The following is an 18833-nucleotide window of genomic DNA, read 5'->3' as shown; positions in this document are numbered from 1 at the left end:
GTGACGTTACGTATACATTTAATTTGATTCAAACCGCAGGACGCAGGCTGCGATTCGCATTGTTTGTCTGTAAGCCTGAGTTCTTTTTCATCCGTGTCTATATATTCAGAAACTTACGTGTCTCTGCGTAATTAAACGAGTTGCCGTTTATACTACTGTACTCTCGTCTCTGTACCATATACTGTATCACTTTTACATTAGGTTAGCTTAGCTTTACAATTACGTTAATATCGCATTTAGCGTTACGTTTACGGAACACAATATTCTTTCGTGATCGATGTTACTTGCGCATCTAGTTACCGCGTTTAATTAATCGTCCGCCACTAATTCTGTTCCCAGTTACAGCAAACAAAGGATGTTAGGAAATCGGCCGTATGATGTTTGCACTGTAAATGATCTGATGTGCTTAGAGACACCTCAATACAGCTGGTAATCTTTAGATATTTAGTAATGTATGTCACACACAAGACCACAATGCATTAATAACAAAAATTCACAACATGTATTCCCTCAAAGGCAACACTGAGCTGCATACAAAAAAAAATATTTTACACTCTGAAACTTCCAATTTTCTGCAGCAAGAGTAGATACAATAACGTAGGGTATATGGTTAAAACAAATTTAAGAAAAACAAACATTGCACTTTAGCGAAACAACACAATCAATTCAGCCAGACAAAATCCATTTAAAACGCTGAGGAAAACAGGTACAAGAACACCAGTGTACATTCTAAAGTGCTGTGTGAGTTGCGCTAATAATACTTCTAGGAGCTAAGTTTCGCTTTTAGGTTGGTAGATAGTTACAGATGCAATGTAATCATTTCCCATTATCTGTGGAATGAAATTCATTTGAATGAATGAAACCTATTTATCCTCATGTAGCAGGAGTGTAGGAGTAGGACAACGACTTTCATTATAACACAGGTGTTCTGTTTTATATACCTCATACCTGCTTATGAGTTACCATTATCATGTTTGTAAATTTGTTTTCAAATTCAAAAGGTATACACATAAGCAGACTTACCTCAAATATTAGGTTTTGTACTCCATAGCAAAATGTAGATCCAAATGGATTAGTTGTGTTTGTAGATGAGGCACGATTTAATACAACAGGTTCACCTATGACAAAATGATCCTCCAATGCATTCATTACACTCTGCCATCGCGTAGATGGGACAATAGCAAAAGAATCATTTTCTGTTAAAACATTTATAAGTTCAATATAGTGTAAGCATACATAGTACATATAAACATAGTAATCTTTATGGCAATTTACATATGTCACAGAAGCACATTATTTTACTATTTAGACTCACCACTAAAGAGATCAATCTTAAATTCGCATCTGTAGTAGCTGTAAAATATAAAAAGAGTAAAAATTTATAAATTTTAAAAGTTAAATTGAAGATTCTCACATGTTGAAATTGTAGTGTCCAGGATGGTTTGAATGCAAAACAAACTTTTTCACTCGGTGTGAATTCCCATCAAAAAGGATATCCTAGTATGAAAAATTTGCATAAAAGTAATGTATTGTAAGTTTTAAATTATGCTGTTATAAAAGATGGTATATCTTTCATTATTTGGATTTTAGGATAGTTTAAAATACCAAAAAAGTTGCAAAAACGCAAATGTAGCACGGTCTTACTAAGCCAAGAGTGAAGTAATTGTAAAAGTAATCAGAGTGCTGGGTAGGTGAGAGCTTGTGTGGACTTGCTGAGTGAATTCGCATTTTATCCTCAAGTTTGTAGAAAGTCTGACATGGACTTCCAATTTCAGTTAATACATCCTGTAATGCAAAAAAAACAAATAAACAACAAATTAAATATAAAACACTCGTTTTGCTATGTAGGTAAGTCTTTGTTGCATATACTTTTGAAATTACCTGAACTGTGTCACCAAACCTGACGCGTCGAATCAACGTTGAACAGTTTAGCTCCATAGCATGCCCTGCTCCTGGGAAACAAGTATAATAATAAATAAAAACAGTGAGGCTGTTCATAAAGTTTTATATTGTTCTGGGTTGTTTATACAAATTTTATCAGAGCTCTAGTTATATTGTTGTGTAGTTCTATATACTGTGTAGGATAACATAAACATTAACCAACCTCCTGAAACAAGCTGCATTTGTAACCCACTGCATTTACCATTGTCAAGTAAGATTTCCGTGCATTTTGAATACAAGTTGCCATGGTAACAAGAAGGTGGCATTGATGGGGCTCTGGTATAGTTTACACCAGTTAAAAAAAATAATTATTGCAAAGATATATTTAGCTGGGTTAGCCCATGTTTTATAAAGGTTAATAACCTTTAAGATAAATTTAAAAATACCTAGTTTCACTCAAGTTGTTTCCAGTGTAAATGCTCATCTTCGCAACTACAGGTGTAGAGGTGTTTGGTAAACTTCTGAGGGAATGTCCATTAAATGCCTGTAATCAAGTGCATCTCACTTTAAAATTGGAAATAGCTTTAATTAAAAAATGCTTCTTTTCTATATGGAAGAGGTCTTTGAGTACCAAGGATTTGGACCAGATTGGACCCATAAACCCAGCAGAAAAATGCTGCATTTGATTAATATCCACTAAAACACATATGCAGTAAGATGTTTATTTCACCTCGTGTTCTACTGGGAAGAGAAAAGTGATTCCTCTGAAAGAGAGGACAAACATGTGATGTTTCTCATCATATTGGGCTGGGTGTGTGGCACCAAACGATTGGTCAATCTGTTGTACTGTGGGATGAACTTGAGGGGAACTGAAGTATGCACCACAATACTTTAACTTCATTTTGTTCATATCGTACACCTGGATCAAAAAATAAGAACGAATTATTCGATTAATGCAAAAGATTCGTGTTTCTTAGACTTTTCATTAAATGAAACTTTTACCTCAATAACTTTTAACCTTTGGTTTTCTGAATCAAACAAAAGTCTGATACCATCATTGATTAGATTCAAAATAATGTCGCTGTCAAATGGTCGTTTCTCATTGTACACAACATGCACCTCTTTAATAATTCGACATTGTCTTTGTATGATTTGTACAGCTTGGTAAATGGGCATGCCTAGAATTAATATGTAATGTTAGCTTGTAAAGTTTACAAATTGGGAAAATATTTATGAGTTATATTTAAAAACTTTATTGGTGCTAGTGAAGAACCTCCCCCTCACCTTATTTGCTAACCACTAACCCCTAGGTTAGGGGGTTAGGCGTTGATAGTTAGAGGGTTAGGGGTTAGTAGTTAGGGGTTAGTAGTTAGGGGTTAGTGGTTAGCAAATAATGTGGGGGGAAGACTCTTCACTAGCACCACTTTATTATTTAGTCATTATGTTTTATACTGGTTCTAAACTGACTTAAATAGCTTTACCTAAAGTAAATTCCCATTGTTCGTTTCCTAATGCACGCTCAGGAACAACCTGGAGGTCCAACATCGCTCTAAGAAGATAGTTCAAGGTAACGAAAAGTTCTCCTATATATATTACATGATATTACTTACATATATATACGGTATGATTCTGTGGGTGTGCAGTATTCAATGTTTTGATACACTTCGTTTGTTGTAAACAAAAACAATAAGGTCGCGCTTGAATTACTTTCGGAATTAATCAGCTGATCAAATAAAAATCCTATAAAAATTTGGCGTCTCTAATTATTTTACACAAAAAGCTTTCTTTATGTGACTGGCGTCTTTAAAATTTCTAAATTAAGTGCATAAATTCGTATTTATCGGTCGTGTGAATTTGCCAAATATAATCTGGTGACGTCATCAAAATCAGTCGTGAATTTGCCAAATATAATCTGGTGACGTCATCAAAAATATGAAACAGTTGTTTGCCTTATTAGTAACGTGACGATGTTACGTATGGTTAGATCCAAAGTTAGTATAGACGTTGGTTAGATCCGGCAAATTTTCTGCTTATCTGCGTGCCATTTGTAGCCAGTTTTTTTACAACAGTGCTTTCCAATATACTTTAACAGGTTTATTCAAAAATAGGTAGCTTATAGTCGATTAAAATGAGCGCTGGACCTTTGGTGTTTGAACTAATAGTCGTTTTCTGCGTTGCCGTCTTTCTGCTTCACCACTATGGTCGAATTACAAAGCAACATCCAGCAGTGACTGTTGCAACACTTGTGGCATGGTATTTCAGCATGATTATTGTGTTCATTTTACCCCTTGATGTTTCATCGGTAAGTTAGAACAATTAAAGCAGTTTCACTAAACACACGCTTCCATTTTTACATACACTGTTAAATGTTGGTCATTTCTCCAATGAAACTAATTTTCTTTTTACTAAAATTTGTCAATTTTTTAGACATTCTACAGAGAATGTTTACAGTCATCCAGAGTTATCGAAAATGTCACAGATTCCTCTGACGTGATAGCTGACAATGGTGAGTAGCATGCTATGCTTGTTTTGTGGTGGGGTGATGATGGCCGTTGGTGTTTTCATTTCATAACTGAATATTTTCATAGTGAAAGTGGTACTTGTGGAAAAAAGGTGCTTTGAACATTATTTGTGTAACAACAATGATAACATGGGTGTTTTTGTTTTAACTACCTCAAAAACAGTGTTGTTTCTTCCCTTTCTTTATTTTGTCCAATTTTCAGTTTATTAAAATCTGAAATCTTTCCCCCCTGTTGCAGTTACAACATGGACTGTGGCAGCGGTTACCACCATAACAACGTCTGCTTACCAACACACAACAACTGACAATACCTCCACCCTATTACCCAACTCCACCACTTACCAAAACCTAAACAACAGCGAGTTTAGACAACGGCACAGCTTAAATAATGGTACCGTGTTTCACAAAACTTTTGCATGTTTGTTGAGTTTTACATCACTTATTGACCACAGTGTATTCATTCTCAACATTTCTGTTTTAGTTTATTATCATTTTTTCTTATCCACATGTGCCACTGTCACTTATTTTTAAATTGAGATTCGCAATTTGCGAATCATATTTGACTGTAGTCTGTAATATCCCAATGTTTTGTATACCCATGGCCCTAACAGCCTCAAATCAATATGTTAGATTTGCTGACCAACTTAGATTTACTAATTAGGTTTTTGCAGTTTTTGCCTGTACATTTTTTGCTTGCATCTATTTATATCGCTTTTTGTCTGCGGTTGTTTAATACCATTCCATCTGCGTATGTTTTATTTATTTATACGTTAAATTTCTTTCTTAGATTCAAACAAAATCATCTATGTTGCAAACACTTGCGAAAAGCCTTGGAGTTATGTGAAAAAAGACACTCTGCCTGCTATGTGGCATATTGTTTACTGGACTTCCCAATTTTTGACATGGTGAGTTCATATTACTTTATGTTTTAAAAAATGTTCATTTATAAGCTGTTTGTTGGACAGTATGCTTTTTGGTTATAACATACAAATAAGTTATATTTATCATTATAGATCTTCTATCCATTACCAATAAAGCATATACCTTCGGGACGCGGTAGGCTTTAAAATCTGATAAGGCCCATAGGGTAGCACATTTGGTGTTGGGGTAATGGGCCTGTTCTAGTATAAATCTGAGGTCCCATGGCAGGTCAACCAGCAGGACCTCCTAAACGTAGAATAGAATTTGCTTATCAGGTACACTGTAATAGTACTGTATAGTGTACAGTTGTAAACTTGTCATAACTTCCCACAATTGTTCATTGATATGCTATAGCCTATTTACTGTAGTATATATATATATATATTGTATTATTAAATATCTAGGTTGGTTTTGCCATTCATGCAATCCTATGTTTGTGCTGGAGATTTCTCTACACTGGGTAAGATGAAGAGAGCTGTGATAGAAAATGCTGTTTATTATGGATCCTATTTATTCATATTTGGTTGCTTGCTTATCTACGTTGCTGCTGCTCCAGATTTAAGTTTGGACTTGTAAGTAAAACAATTTATTGTCTTACTTAAGAAATGAGTGTGTTAAGCAGCTATCTGTTATAGGCTAATTGCATTTAATATAGTGAAATGTTTATTGTTTACTAATTAATTCATTATAGAAATTACATAGAATTCCTCACAGGTATGTGACTATACATATGCTTTCTTATGTAACTTGAATGTTGATTTTAACAGTGTTTTCTTATTTATTTTATTGGAACATCTGCTTACCACTTCCTAAATTTTCAGGAAGCAATTAAAAGTTATTCTTATCACGGCGTCAAATACTTGGGGGTTGTTCCTTCTTGTGCTTCTGCTTGGCTATGGCTTGGTGGAGGTGCCACGCGGCTTGTGGCATGCCGCAGATAATGCCATATCCATGGCACAGACCTATTTCAAACTTTCAAAGTTGAGCACGGAGAAACAGGAGGCACTAGAAGACCTGGAAGATGTTTTAGAGGTGATAGTTCATGACTTTATAAATGTTCTTAACTATATCAAATTGAAATACAATCATATTAAGTAACTATATCAGATTGAAATTCAATCATATTAAGCAGTTTCTTCTGTAAAATATCTTTATTTTTAATAAACTTTTTTGGATTTTGTACTTTTTTGCTTTTATTTTTTATTATTTCAAACTAGCAGTTTGTAATTAAACATTACTGCTAATAAATATATTTGGAGTAATAAAATTGGCAAACTTTGCCCTAAAAACACTTACCATTCGAAAGCTGCTTTTTTATAATTTTAATGTTGTTTACCTCATTCTGGCTCTATCGTTATTTTCGCCCTACTATTAGAATGTTGGCCAGGTATTTAATACCTTTCAATTTTAAACTTTTATGGTGCAAATAATTTGTGTTTTAGGAAGTGAAAAAGGTTTCAAGCATTGTCCGTTACAATCATCCAGTGAGAAAATATGTTAGTGAGATCATCTTAAAAGTAAGGTCGATGTTATTATTTAAATTCTTTAACTGCGCATCTTTTGTTCTTGTTTTTACATATTATTGTTAAGCATAAGAGTCCGTCTGTAATAAAAAATATTAGGTTTACCATTTTAGTTTTATATGGGTAGTTTTTTATTGATATGCTTTAACATCTGGTAATGGGCTAACTCTGGCCTAAATTTCAAGTCTCATGGTGTATTATGTGTTATGATATATTCTGGACCTTACCCACGTACAATAGAATAGAACTGCATTGTTATGTTAACTTGGTTCACAATTTTCAAACTTTTGTTTAAAAAATTATCTTTTTTTTCTACAAAAAAATATCTTTTTCTCCCAAATCAGTGTCCGGAGGACTTACGATCCCAAATGAGCCAAGGAATGGATGATTATGAGGATTATGAGAACAGTGGAAGATCAAGGAACGAAGTACCAAGTGAAAACTCACTTGTCAAGTTACACAGGTTCCTATCTTATATTTCAGCTTCTATGTGTATGCCACCATGCAACAGTGGTTAATACGCCCATCTCTGTTCAAAAGGATATAAGTTTTACACTGCTACCATTATTTGTGGGTGTGTGTCCTTTCACAGGATGCTTACTTGCAATTGCTCCAACTCAGTAGTCCCTTATTTAAATGTCTATCTAAATTGTTAACCCCGCATAAAAAATTCCCCATAAAATTTCCAAAATATTTATTTTAATTTAAACCATTAACTTTGCTTTTTTAGTATAGTTCAATTTATATTTTAATCTGTTACTAAAGGAAACTTATCCGTGCGGTCCATACCAAAAAACGTACAGCAGTTCAGTGGAGAATTTTAATGGAACGGGGTTTGCATCTGGAAAATATCGCCAAAAATGAAATAAGCATTGACAGGTGGGGTAACTGACATTTGTCATATTACTTGCAGAATATTTTTAAATAAAAAAGTTCGAATTTTATTATGGGGTAGGGTCATTGAAACATTTTTATTACACTTTAAACCAAGTTAGGTTATAAACAAATAGTTTATCCAAATTATATTAAAATTGCATTAAAGGTATTGGAGAGAGGAATTCCCAACCACAGAACCCAGGAATGCAGTTTCAAAGTTCATGTGCACACCTGGCACAAGTAAATATTGTAACATAAATTAGTGTTTAACCATTAAATACAATTTGTTTTACCAGCCATTTGATTATACGGGTTTTAAAGTTGGTTATATCAAAAACATTGTAGACCTTGTATCTGCCTTTCAGAACATATAAATTGCTTGAAAATATGTAAATTCCATTTTCTGTAAATTAGAACCAGATATAAAAAGTTGAATATTTTTCTGTAAATTATAAAAAAAAGCTTTACTGAATCTAAACCCCTTCAATTTTAGATTTTTTTATTTCTTGTAGTCTACATACCACTATACAAGATTTACCCTAATATTTATACAGAGTGGTGGTGGTATTGCAAAATACAACCTTTAGCTCGAAGAATTCTTGCCGTTTGTCTAATCTTGCTCTCTATCATGGTCGTGTGGTCAGAATGTACGTTCTTCAACGAGAAACCTGTTCTTTCACTTTTTGCAATTTTTATAAACCTTGCGAAAAAGAATTACGACTACTATTATATTGAGGCAAGTATTGGTATAAAAAAGTTCTGTAAAGTAAAGTTCTAATACCGTATACTGTAATAATATACACGCGACAAACTGCAATTTTCTTCACTGCATTAATCAGTAAACATCAGAACAACTATGTACTAATCTTTCAATGGCTCATCTGGCAAGACTGAGATAGCAGACTAAATGTCGGAAAAATGCTACGTTTTTAATACCAGATGAGCAGTTAAAAGATTATTTACATTATGCCTGGTAGCAGAAGTAACAGAACGTCTACTAGATACGGTAATATATAGGCAGCCTAACAATTCAAGGGTCAAGCACCTCTTTCTATAGAACAAATCTAACTTATTTTTTTTTACTGATTAATGCAGTGTCGAAAATTTCACTGTCGGCTTGCATTTCCTGCCACCCCAGGTTTGGTACCTCTGCTGTAATGACTATTTTTTCGACGTTCTGTTTTTTGCTATAATATAAATAAAACGTTATTTTTATTTCTTTTGCAGCTGGCTTCTTGTTTAACCATCTCCTACTTATGTGTATGTGCGTACTACACTGTGTTCAGGCTTAAGGTTTTCAACTTTTACTACATAGCTGGCCATCACCAGACTGATGAAACTAGTTTGCTATTTGTAGGAATGTGAGTATTTACAAACAGATCAACAAAACAATGATAATATTCTTTAACCTAAAAGATCTAATCCATAAAGAGTGGACCCTATATACGTCTTTACTGTTTTATCTGTTTTTGAATAACTGTGTAAATATTAAGTATAGTAGGGTGGGGGAAGGGACACCTTTAGCACATAATATACAAATATCTTAATCGTGTTTTAAACAATAAACAACTTTTTATGTGAGTCGTGACGATACGGTTACATAATATATACCTTTAATTGTTCTTTGTTTACTACCAAATGAAATAAGAAAATAGAAAGATAAGGTGTCCCATCTTCCTCCATCCTACTGTACAATAATTAGGTACGTCGTGCGTGTAGATATAATCAATGCATTGTTACTTAATAGATCCCTGTGTCGACTTACAGCCCCTCTTTGTCTTAACTTTCTTGGTATGATTCACCTTGACACTCATATAACTGCAGACACAGGTGTAGAAACAGCATACACACAGGTAAAGCCATTCATAAAACTAAACATTTTTTTTTTTATTAAAAAAACAATTTTTTTTTTTCATATTTAGAAAATGACTATATAGTACTGTGGGGAAATATGGGTCGTTGTTTGCTCGTATTATCCCATATTTCCTCATCAGGTGTTTAACATTTAACAGCATTCTTTTAAAGTCATTAAGATATGTTTATATAATTCTTCGAATGCACCTTGTTTATTACCAAATAGAACTAAAAAAAGGGAATGAAAAATGTTTTACCACCCACTTGACTTTTTTTTATTTTTCGAAATGGACTTGTATTAAAATTTGTGTAACTGTTGCATTTACAGATCATGGGTCACTTGGATGTTATTTCGTTCATATCTGATGGCTTTAACATTTACTTTCCAATCCTGGTGTGTGTTCTGTGTGTGGGGACTTACTTTAATATCGGACAAAGATGTCTCTCAGTCCTTGGATTTCAGAGGTTTGTTGGTGGAAATGATGATTTGACTTCTGATCTTATTGAAGAAGGAAGGCAGCTTGTTAATAGAGGTACAGAAAGACTTTTGTTTGTTTTTTACAAGCTTGTAAATAGAGGTAAAGAAAGACTTTTGTTTTTAAATACAGTGTGTGGCTTGCAGCATTTTATTGTTATTTCTAGAAACCGATTATGCCATTTTAAACATTATATATGTCCCATAGGCCACAGATTGCAATTGAATTTTTGTCTGTTACGCATATTATAGACTTAATTCTGCCTCTGGTCCAAGAATGACTCATTTGATTCATTAATTATTAATTCACATGTTAACTTAAACCAAGAGCAACTGTTTTGTTGTTTTTTTCCAAATTTAAACTGAAACCGAGGAATTTGGTATTTTTGAAAAAAGATAAATATTGTATTATTTTTTAAACCTGTTCTGCCTTAACCTAACTTTGATATATTAACAGACACCAGCATTTACCAAATTTTATTCCCAGAAAAAAGGAAAATGAAACTCAAGTTTAAATCATTGGAAAGATCGGAAAGAAGTCGTGCTTATGGTCACGATACGGACATGAACACAAGGCAGTGGCATGGAAAACGTATGCAGAATGTGGAGAATGAAAGTGGTAAGAACATAATCGGACTTTTCTCCTGTTGTGAGGTGTCTTCTATATATTGTTGATGTTTAATAGTTAGATAAAGTGTTTAAGTAGTTGGGAGGAGTAAACAGGTTCTGCTATACCAGAATCCGAGCATTATATTTTATAAAAATGAAATAATAATTATAAAAATTTGTTTGATTTGGGGTCTTTTGTAAATCTCATTTAACTCTATCTATGTATTGCGTTCTTGTATCATCAGTTTAAATATTAATCCTGATGGTCACAATAACAATGATAATTTTATTGAAACAATGATTCTTAAATTAACAGCAATATGGCTGTTTTAAATACACTTTAGAAAAAAAAAACGTCCAAAATAGTTCAAATACTAGTTAAAATGTGACTATGGAGAAAAATGCATGAAAATTCAGTTAAAACTCTCCAAAATGGTGAATGTTTAATTCTTTAGTTGTTAAACCTACCATATTAAAGTATTAAACTTTTTTTTTTCACAGATGATGCATCTGCTATTGGTCGTAATAACAAGCGCAAAAACGACAAACTTGAACTTCTGAATGATGTTGAACCAATTGACTATAGTTCTACTTCCAACAGTAGAGTTAGGGCAAGTCCACCCATGTCTGAATCTAGATGGGGATCATCTAGTCAACCAAACTATGTTGCCAACCAACCCCCAAAGAATATATTCGATGATGTATGAAACTTGTGTACTGAAGTAATTGGTATAAAACTTATGGGAAAATGTAGCATACATGTTAGTACATATCTGAACTGTAACAAATTTATGTGAAGTCCTATGTTGTTATTATTGTTTTATCTTTTTTTATGTTTTAAATGGTCTGCTTTGCCACGCATAAATTTATTTTATTTGGACCCCAACAAAAAATAACCAGGTCTATAACCATATGTTTTAACCTAGAAAATATATTTAATTGTCTTGTTTTTAGTTGGTTTTCTGTTATTTATTTATTATTTATTCTCTCTCTCTCTATATATATAGCTAACTCATACAGTAGTATGCGTTTATTGCCTATGTCATTGCTTCGAAAAAACACACACAAAAGCGTTTTAAACTTTAGTATGATATTTGATATACATTTAAAAAGCTGTCCCTGGCCTTGTAAAATATATGTCTGATAATTTTAATGTTATAGCTGGTGTATAAGTATACCAGAAGAGAAAAGAATCCTGCCTCTGTGTTGTGCAATTCGAAGCTATCTTTTGGACAGATTTTTTTCATCCATATTTTGCACAGTATGGAATATAGGCTCATTGCACTTCAATTTGTTCTTGTTGTATAATGTACATTCCCCGCTTTAAATTGTATTGATAATTTAAAAACAACAAGTATTTATCTAAATATCATTTGTTTCCATTGGCCAGTGCAATTTAATTAAAAATTGCTTTTTTTGAGTTTACATGTATAATATAGAAATAGGGTACCTAAACCTGTGTTAAAAAACCCAAACTTTCTCTTAACATTTACACCATTCCAATGCAAAAGTGTAAGTCCATTTACCATTACGTTATGCTTATGCAGATATAATGTTACAGATATACCATAGTGGCATAGTACATATGTGTGTAGTGCAATGGTGGTTAATATGTTGTGCTTGCTATTCCTATTGTAATAAACTTTATCTACTGTGTCGCATATGCTGTTCTTATAGGCTGTACTTTTTTTGGCATACAAACTAAAAAGTTCGTATACAAAATATCAACTTTAAAAAATGTGTAAAATATTCTACATTCAATGATAATACAGGTTAGAATATAAAGATTTTTAATGTTTAATCGCTATGTTTACCATTCAGTTGAAACGTAAATGAGTAACCAACGTGCATTATTATGTACACAGCATTAACCAAGGAAACATTATCCTTTACCTGTGATCATTGCTGTATTGTCAAATGTGTAATAGGATATGGACTCCATCATTGCGGCGGATACGAAACAGCAACGCTATTTTAAACTCATTAGGTACGCGTTGGCAGCGGCATGCTTACTTATAACGCTCGGATTTGTTATCGGTATTCTCTATGCCGTAATAGATTACTACGTTACTCCGAATTCTGTCCGGCAAGTGGAAAGCACTACTATGATAGATGTAGCGACCACGCAGGTGCTGCCGACTGAAGGTAAGTCTTACGTTATTGTTGTTTATTAGGCTTTTAAAATACTGCGTGCATCTTGATGATTAAAATTGTAGCGCGCGTAAAACATAACACACATATCTCTTGAAAACAAAAACGAGGATCAAAGTTTTGAAACAACAAAGAGACGATAGTCAAAGACAACCGTTTAAACACGCTTACGTCTGGTATGACATTTACAATTACCAGGAAGAAACAACAATTAATCAAGTATGGCCAACGAATTGCGTACTTGACAAATTAATTACAGTATTGCAACTTAGGATCGTTAATGTATTTTTAATTCAGGATTCACCACCGATGTGCCCTTCACGAACGCTACAACACCAGCGGCCACAACAAGTATAGACATGGAGAGCATCTATCTCATCACGGGTGGAGGAATGTTCGACTATTTTAAAGATAAAAACAACGATGGGTTAAACATCAAATTTTCGCATGCAACTAATGGATACACTGAAGTAGATGAAGCCTTTGCAGGTACTGATTGTTTAATTGATTTATTACATGTTTTGTTATTTGTATGTTATGGTAGGGTGGGGTAAATTGGGACACTATAAAACCATAGTCATGGGCCTCTTGTCAATTGTTAATAACAAGATCAGGGAACATTGGCATCTAGGTGATAAAGGTATCCCATCTTACTCCACAACACAAGTAACAAATCTCACAGTATTATATATTTTCTTGATCTTACTTTAGCTGTTTGTTCATTTACTATTTCAACCACATCTTTATGCACTGTAAACAATTTCTAAGCAACTCTAACTAATACATTAATTACCATCTTATTTAATCTTTTAAAGACAACATGCAAATTGTTTTAAAGCCAACAAAAATGCGTTGGAAGCTGACATTACTCTACAAATTGACGAGAACCATCAACAAACTGAAATCCCTATCATGGCCCACCCACCAGCAGTGAGAAGCGACTACACATTAGATGAGTGGCTTGATGTTACAATTGCTTCTGACAAAGCCATAAAATTGGATATCAAGATAACAGAAGTTATTCCTTATGCACTGGAAATTTTGAGGTAAATACATTTTTGTTTTTCTTATTTTATCTGTAGTTATCTAGCTAACGGAAACAGGAGCTTTCAGATTTTTGTTTTTCTATTTTATCCATAGCTATCTGGCTAATGGAAACAGGTGTCACTTCATTTCTTTATTGTCAATATCTTTAGGCTACATGGGCCAACGCTGCACCAACCAGTGTGGATTAATGCCGATGTGGTAAAGGGTCCCAACACAAACTCTGATCCAATTGATTCAAACATTTTTCTTCCAGAAGTAAATTCAAAGTTCCCTAATGTCACTCTTTCTCTTGGCTGGACTACTGGATACAGGTGTGTATAAGTCAATAGGTAAAATAACATATTTTTTTATTTGAACTTTTAAAAACAATAGAGAAAATCATACTGTTTAAAAAATGTAAGAAAGTGGAATTAACAGCAAAACTAAAGTTTCATAATGATTCTGACTTAACTACTACCAGAAATGTTGGACCTCCGAATGAAAAATATTCTTGGGATGCAATGGAAAAAATGTTAAGTTTGTCACGCCCCCTTAACCAACTTATAACATATCCTGCAAGAGCAGCTCTGCTGCGTCAGTCATGGGATCGCTTCCTTTGGCTACTGGAGCAATCAAACAGGTGAATAATGAGTGAAGTCAATGACTATAACTGGTAAATTTTTGAGGACATGTGTCAGTGACTTAAACTGGTGAATGTTTGATGGAATGTGTTGATGACTTAAACAGGTAAATTATATAGTGAATGATTAAATGAATTAAACATGTGAATTTTTGAGGAAATAATTTATTATCCAGAGGTTGTTAATGTAGATACAATTGGACAATTGTAATGTCACACTAGTTTTTTGCCAGTTAGTTTAATAATGTGTAAACACTTTCTTTAAACTTAATTACAGCTACACGCTGACAATATGGTCAAGCACTACAGATGTTGTATCTGTGGAAGACATGGTGTTTGTTCGAGATAATTTTGACATTTCTAGAATATTCTATGATGCCGAAGATGCCTTGACAGATCCTTTAATTGAAGCAATAAGTAGGTCTCATTTGTAAACAAGTTCATTGTTAAGTAAAAGATTTGTTTTACAACTGTACCTCCTTTCCTACAGATGCAAATATTTATCCAAAAAATTTTTACACTGGTGGAAATGTGTTGGACTGTTTTAAGATTCCTAACAGAGAAGCTTTAAAAGTAACCTGGGAGCATAGAGCTAATACAATTGACATACTACAACCTGCTCTAAATGGTAAGCGCCTGCGGTATAAAACTCCAAACATTTTTTGCTGCTAGCTGGTTCATTCACCATTGGTCATTTAACCATCAAACTGTTTCAAACACAAGTCATATTGCTACTTCATCTGATTCATTAAACTATCAGTCCCACAAGTTAAAATCCCATTTGCCAATTTATCGTTTTTTAGATAGTAACCTGATGATGTTGGAGGCAGATGTTCGATTATATGGAGAAGGAACATCACAAATTAATGAATCTCTGCCAGTAATGTCACATGACCCTCCCGCGCTTAACTATGACTACACACTTGAAGCTTGGCTACAAGAGGTAGTTTTACCATATTTTAGTGCTTAGAAGTAACAGAAAACAATTTCATTACTACGCCTTCAATAAACTTAAAATATCTTTCCGTAATTCTGTTAAAATGTGATTAAATTCTATTAAAATTATTGTAGATTTTGAGCAGAAACGTTTCCAAAGGCTTAAAGCTGGATTTTAAAAGTCTTGGAGCCCTGAAAGCTTCTCTAGATGTCTTAGGCAAAATGAAAAGTGAATTGACTGTACCAATCTGGCTCAACTCAGATATACTAATGGGGCCCAATAGTATTACAAGACCTGTCAATGCCACTGAATTTTTCCGACTCACTCAGAGTGTGTTTCCAGAATCTACGCTCTCACCAGGATGGACAACTAGTAAGCACATTGTTTTTGGTTTGGTTTTTCATTGACCTTCACATGTTTGCAGCGTATAGGCAAATAGGAGAGAATGAGATATATACTAGAGCTATGGTGGAAGAAATGTACTCACATTGTTCATCTGTGCGATCTCCTATCACTTTCCCAGTACGAGCTTCACTGACAAGACCTTCAATACCAAATTTACAGTGGCTCCTAGCCAAATCAAACAGGTTGAATAGCATTCATTTTTACTTGGCTTAAAAACACTATAGTGTGATTTTATTTTTATTTTTAAAGTTTAGAAAGTTAATGTACTCATATGTTTAGCATTATATGTGCGAACTTGTTGGATTTCAAATTTTAAGTAATTTAACATTCTTTTATGTTGAATCGGATTTAGGTATTCCTTAACTGTGTGGCATAGCACTTCAGAAAAAGTGACAACAGAAGAGTTATTAGAAATATACAACAGCTTTGGTACTGACAAAGTATATTTTGATCTTCCAGAGGAAATTTTGGACGAGTTAATTAAAGCAATTGAAAATCAGAAAAACTTATATTCATGATTAATACATTTTATATGTTGTTGAATTAATTCTATTTTTTTAAATCATTTATACCCTTTTACGCGTGCTTAATGCCAAATTCATTCCATCTTTGTGTCTGTAATAAATGGCACGTCCGTAAGCGTTTATTGTGTGAATTTTTCTAACTGCTCCCCGATTGCTAGATTCTAGATTTACCAATAAGCGTGAAAATAAAATGACGTCAAGCTGTTTTGGATCACGTGATGACAGATCAGACATCACGTGATGTTAATTTTAGTCTCTAAACGGCCTGGCGCAATTTTTTCTTCACAAATTTATAAGTGTTGTTCCGTTTGGACGTTTCAATATTAGGACGTAGAAGAAAGTTGCGGGTGCTATTTTGTCGTACCTGGGAAGATAGATCGTACTTTGTATAGTCCGGTTGCGTTATTTCAGTTTTTTTACGTACCGGTCGCAGTTCTTTAGCTCGTTTTCGATTGTATTACTAAGAAGTTATATGGGCCCGCTAAGTAATTCGCTTGCGCCAATGAGCTACTCAGGTGTAGATTTTATACTGGAGAATAGTCCCAGTAAAAGTTACGCTTTACTCGAAAGCGATTCAGACGTTGATGTAAATCATTTACATGGTAACTTATTTTGGAAACAACAGTTTTTCCCTTTTGAAATAGACTAAAAACGTGTTTATGATAACTATGTTAGTTGTGGTAAAATTTGATTAGAACTTTTGGTTAGAAACAGGAAATAAATTATGTATAATCAATCTGTTATTTTCTTAATGTTATTAGTTACAGTATAGATGCACAAAATTGTTGTTTCACTTGTTTTAATATATCTGCGTTTCAGTTATTATGTGCACAGTTGTAACTAATAATTTTACATTTCCAAAAAGAGGACTCAATGTGTTTTTCTTGTTTTTCCTTTTATAGAAACTGTGTCAAACGTCTTCAAGCGAAATGGGCACCATCAGCATCTTGATTCCTCCACAAAAAGATGTCAAAATTCTGTACGAAAAGCCAAAGCATTGTCTGCACTCTCCAGCCTTGACGTTTCAAAGACAAAGTTAAAGAACACTAAAAAATGTCTAGACCTTTACTTTGGACGGTCTAAGCATAATAACTGTCATGAAAATACTGAAACTAAAGTGGTTAGGGGTACTTTAAATGGTAGTTATGATACTGAAAGTTCTGAAATCACCATACCCACATTTCAACAAACTCCACCAAAGGTATGTATAAAACTCTTAATGGTTTATTTATGCCTTCAGTGTTTAATTCTTGGTGTTGTTTTCAGTTGGTCCATGGAAATGAAAGCCCAACGAACGGTGTTTCAAGCCTTTTAACTTTATTTCAGTCACCAACCTCAACCACTTGCCCTCAGGTAAATCTTTTAAACATGTTTATTTGATTGTTAATACTAGAAGTCATTTTCTTTTGTTTATTTTACACAAAGTTTAAACTTGCAGAAACGAAATCATGTCAACACAGAAGAATGTAATGAACAACCAAGAAAAAGGACGAAATTGTCTGATTCAAACACAAAAACAGATGAGCGGAGGCAGTGTAACAACTGTCAAAATTCATTGAAAAGCGTAATATCTGAAGTCCAGGCCAGCAAAGTACCAAGTCTATTAAATTTATTTCAATCTCCATCATCATCAAACCAACCGGTTAGTCTTTCAGTCACCACTTGTTGATAATGAGAAATGTATATATATATATTTGCATGGCTCAATTTTACATATTTTCCTACTACAGGAAAGAAATAAAGCCGTAACAAAGGATAGTGAAAAAAAGGCAAGAAAAAAAGAAAACTTATCCGGTTCAACTCCGAAATCCAACATCCATCGTAAAAACAAAAACAGAACTACCTCGAGCAAAAAAACTATTGAAACCACGCGGGATTTTGATGTTTCTGTAAGATCCTGTCCAGACAAAGATTTGAATCTATTGAATCCTCCAACCAAAAAAGGAAAGGTTAGGAATGATATTTCCAAAGATGATAAAGACTGTCTTAAGTACCTGCGTGACATAGTCAAAGAAGATAAACATCGACCTTGTAAAAGGGAATTCCAAACAGGACTGCGGACCAAACGCAGTGGGATTATCTTAGATTTGCTCCAGTTACCAAGACAAAGCGACTCTCCTAATAACTACATTTCAAAACAAATGGTACATAGCAGAAAAAGTGGCTTTCGACTGATTGCTCCTACCAAGCCCGTACCAGCTAGTTTTTTCTCCAGTTTTCCCCAATGTGGGGATGATGTTTATGATCAGCTATTTCATGTTTTAAATAGTTGATTGTATTTTATGTTTTTGTTATTTAAATAAAATTTAACATGTTTAAATGAATTTTATTTTCATTTTATTGCTTGTTAAAATTTTACTTTTTGCTCAGGGTATTCCTAGGTTGTATATAGGGCATTAAGAATAGTTTTCTGCTAGGAGTCTTTTCCTGATAGCCGGGAGAAAAACTTCAAGAACAAAGAACATTAATTTATTTCCAGGATTGAATTAG

The 18833-nt window shown here is 33.6% G+C and overlaps 4 protein-coding genes and 1 long non-coding RNA gene across 8 annotated transcripts; 3 read left to right on the top strand and 2 right to left on the bottom strand.

Moving 5' to 3' along the window:
- Positions 1-479: 479 nt before the first annotated feature.
- Positions 480-3673, bottom strand: LOC100181048 (UPF0183 protein C16orf70 homolog). Its single transcript, XM_002125690.5, has 12 exons — positions 3492-3673; positions 3363-3430; positions 2884-3059; positions 2612-2800; positions 2328-2425; positions 2105-2217; positions 1882-1952; positions 1645-1785; positions 1415-1497; positions 1316-1353; positions 1024-1196; positions 480-830 (listed from the first exon to the last, which is right to left on the bottom strand). Exons 2-12 carry the CDS (start codon positions 3424-3426, stop codon positions 771-773), a joined length of 1206 nt encoding a protein of 401 aa, XP_002125726.1. The 5' UTR covers positions 3427-3430; positions 3492-3673; the 3' UTR covers positions 480-770.
- Positions 3362-12316, top strand: LOC100185059 (LMBR1 domain-containing protein 2-like). Of its 3 annotated transcripts, XM_026834601.1 has the most exons (17): positions 3362-3448; positions 3990-4183; positions 4309-4387; positions 4641-4793; positions 5190-5307; positions 5728-5895; positions 6145-6355; positions 6766-6840; positions 7191-7309; positions 7612-7725; positions 7889-7962; positions 8277-8458; positions 8950-9083; positions 9470-9575; positions 9905-10154; positions 10539-10670; positions 11162-12316. In XM_026834601.1, the coding sequence occupies exons 2-17, from the start codon at positions 4010-4012 to the stop codon at positions 11365-11367; spliced, it is 2295 nt and encodes a 764-aa protein (XP_026690402.1). In that variant the 5' UTR covers positions 3362-3448; positions 3990-4009; the 3' UTR covers positions 11368-12316. The 3 variants fall into 3 exon arrangements, with proteins under 3 accessions (XP_026690402.1, XP_026690403.1, XP_002121223.2); XM_002121187.5 differs by lacking the exon at positions 3362-3448 and having other exon boundaries at positions 3947-4183; positions 9905-10109; XM_026834602.1 differs by lacking the exons at positions 3362-3448; positions 4641-4793 and having other exon boundaries at positions 3944-4183.
- Positions 12317-12439: 123 nt separating this feature from the next.
- LOC100187441 (protein FAM151A-like) lies at positions 12440-16463 on the top strand. 2 transcript variants are annotated; one of them, XM_002121112.4, is made up of 11 exons: positions 12440-12805; positions 13109-13300; positions 13650-13857; positions 14008-14169; positions 14319-14477; positions 14755-14894; positions 14968-15105; positions 15281-15420; positions 15549-15786; positions 15839-16001; positions 16172-16463. In XM_002121112.4, the coding sequence occupies exons 1-11, from the start codon at positions 12592-12594 to the stop codon at positions 16335-16337; spliced, it is 1920 nt and encodes a 639-aa protein (XP_002121148.3). In that variant the 5' UTR covers positions 12440-12591; the 3' UTR covers positions 16338-16463. The 2 variants fall into 2 exon arrangements, with proteins under 2 accessions (XP_002121148.3, XP_018667481.1); XM_018811936.2 differs by lacking the exon at positions 12440-12805 and adding an exon at positions 12941-13030 and having other exon boundaries at positions 16172-16459.
- On the bottom strand, positions 12813-16003 carry LOC113474257. The gene is made up of 2 exons (XR_003395927.1): positions 15902-16003; positions 12813-13211 (listed from the first exon to the last, which is right to left on the bottom strand). It is a non-coding gene; the product is annotated as an uncharacterized LOC113474257 (long non-coding RNA).
- Positions 16464-16635: 172 nt separating the features above from the next.
- LOC100183499 lies at positions 16636-18667 on the top strand. The gene is made up of 5 exons (XM_002125185.4): positions 16636-16945; positions 17246-17544; positions 17610-17696; positions 17782-17985; positions 18074-18667. The coding sequence occupies exons 1-5, from the start codon at positions 16816-16818 to the stop codon at positions 18614-18616; spliced, it is 1263 nt and encodes a 420-aa protein (XP_002125221.1). The 5' UTR covers positions 16636-16815; the 3' UTR covers positions 18617-18667.
- The last annotated feature ends 166 nt before the right edge of the window (positions 18668-18833 follow it).

The sequence above is a fragment of the Ciona intestinalis genome, chromosome 5, assembly GCF_000224145.3.
Source record: "Ciona intestinalis chromosome 5, KH, whole genome shotgun sequence".
Classification (NCBI taxonomy): Eukaryota; Metazoa; Chordata; class Ascidiacea; order Phlebobranchia; family Cionidae; genus Ciona; species Ciona intestinalis.
Note: the sequence above shows the minus strand (reverse complement) of the source record. Positions and strands in the feature narration are given on the sequence as shown.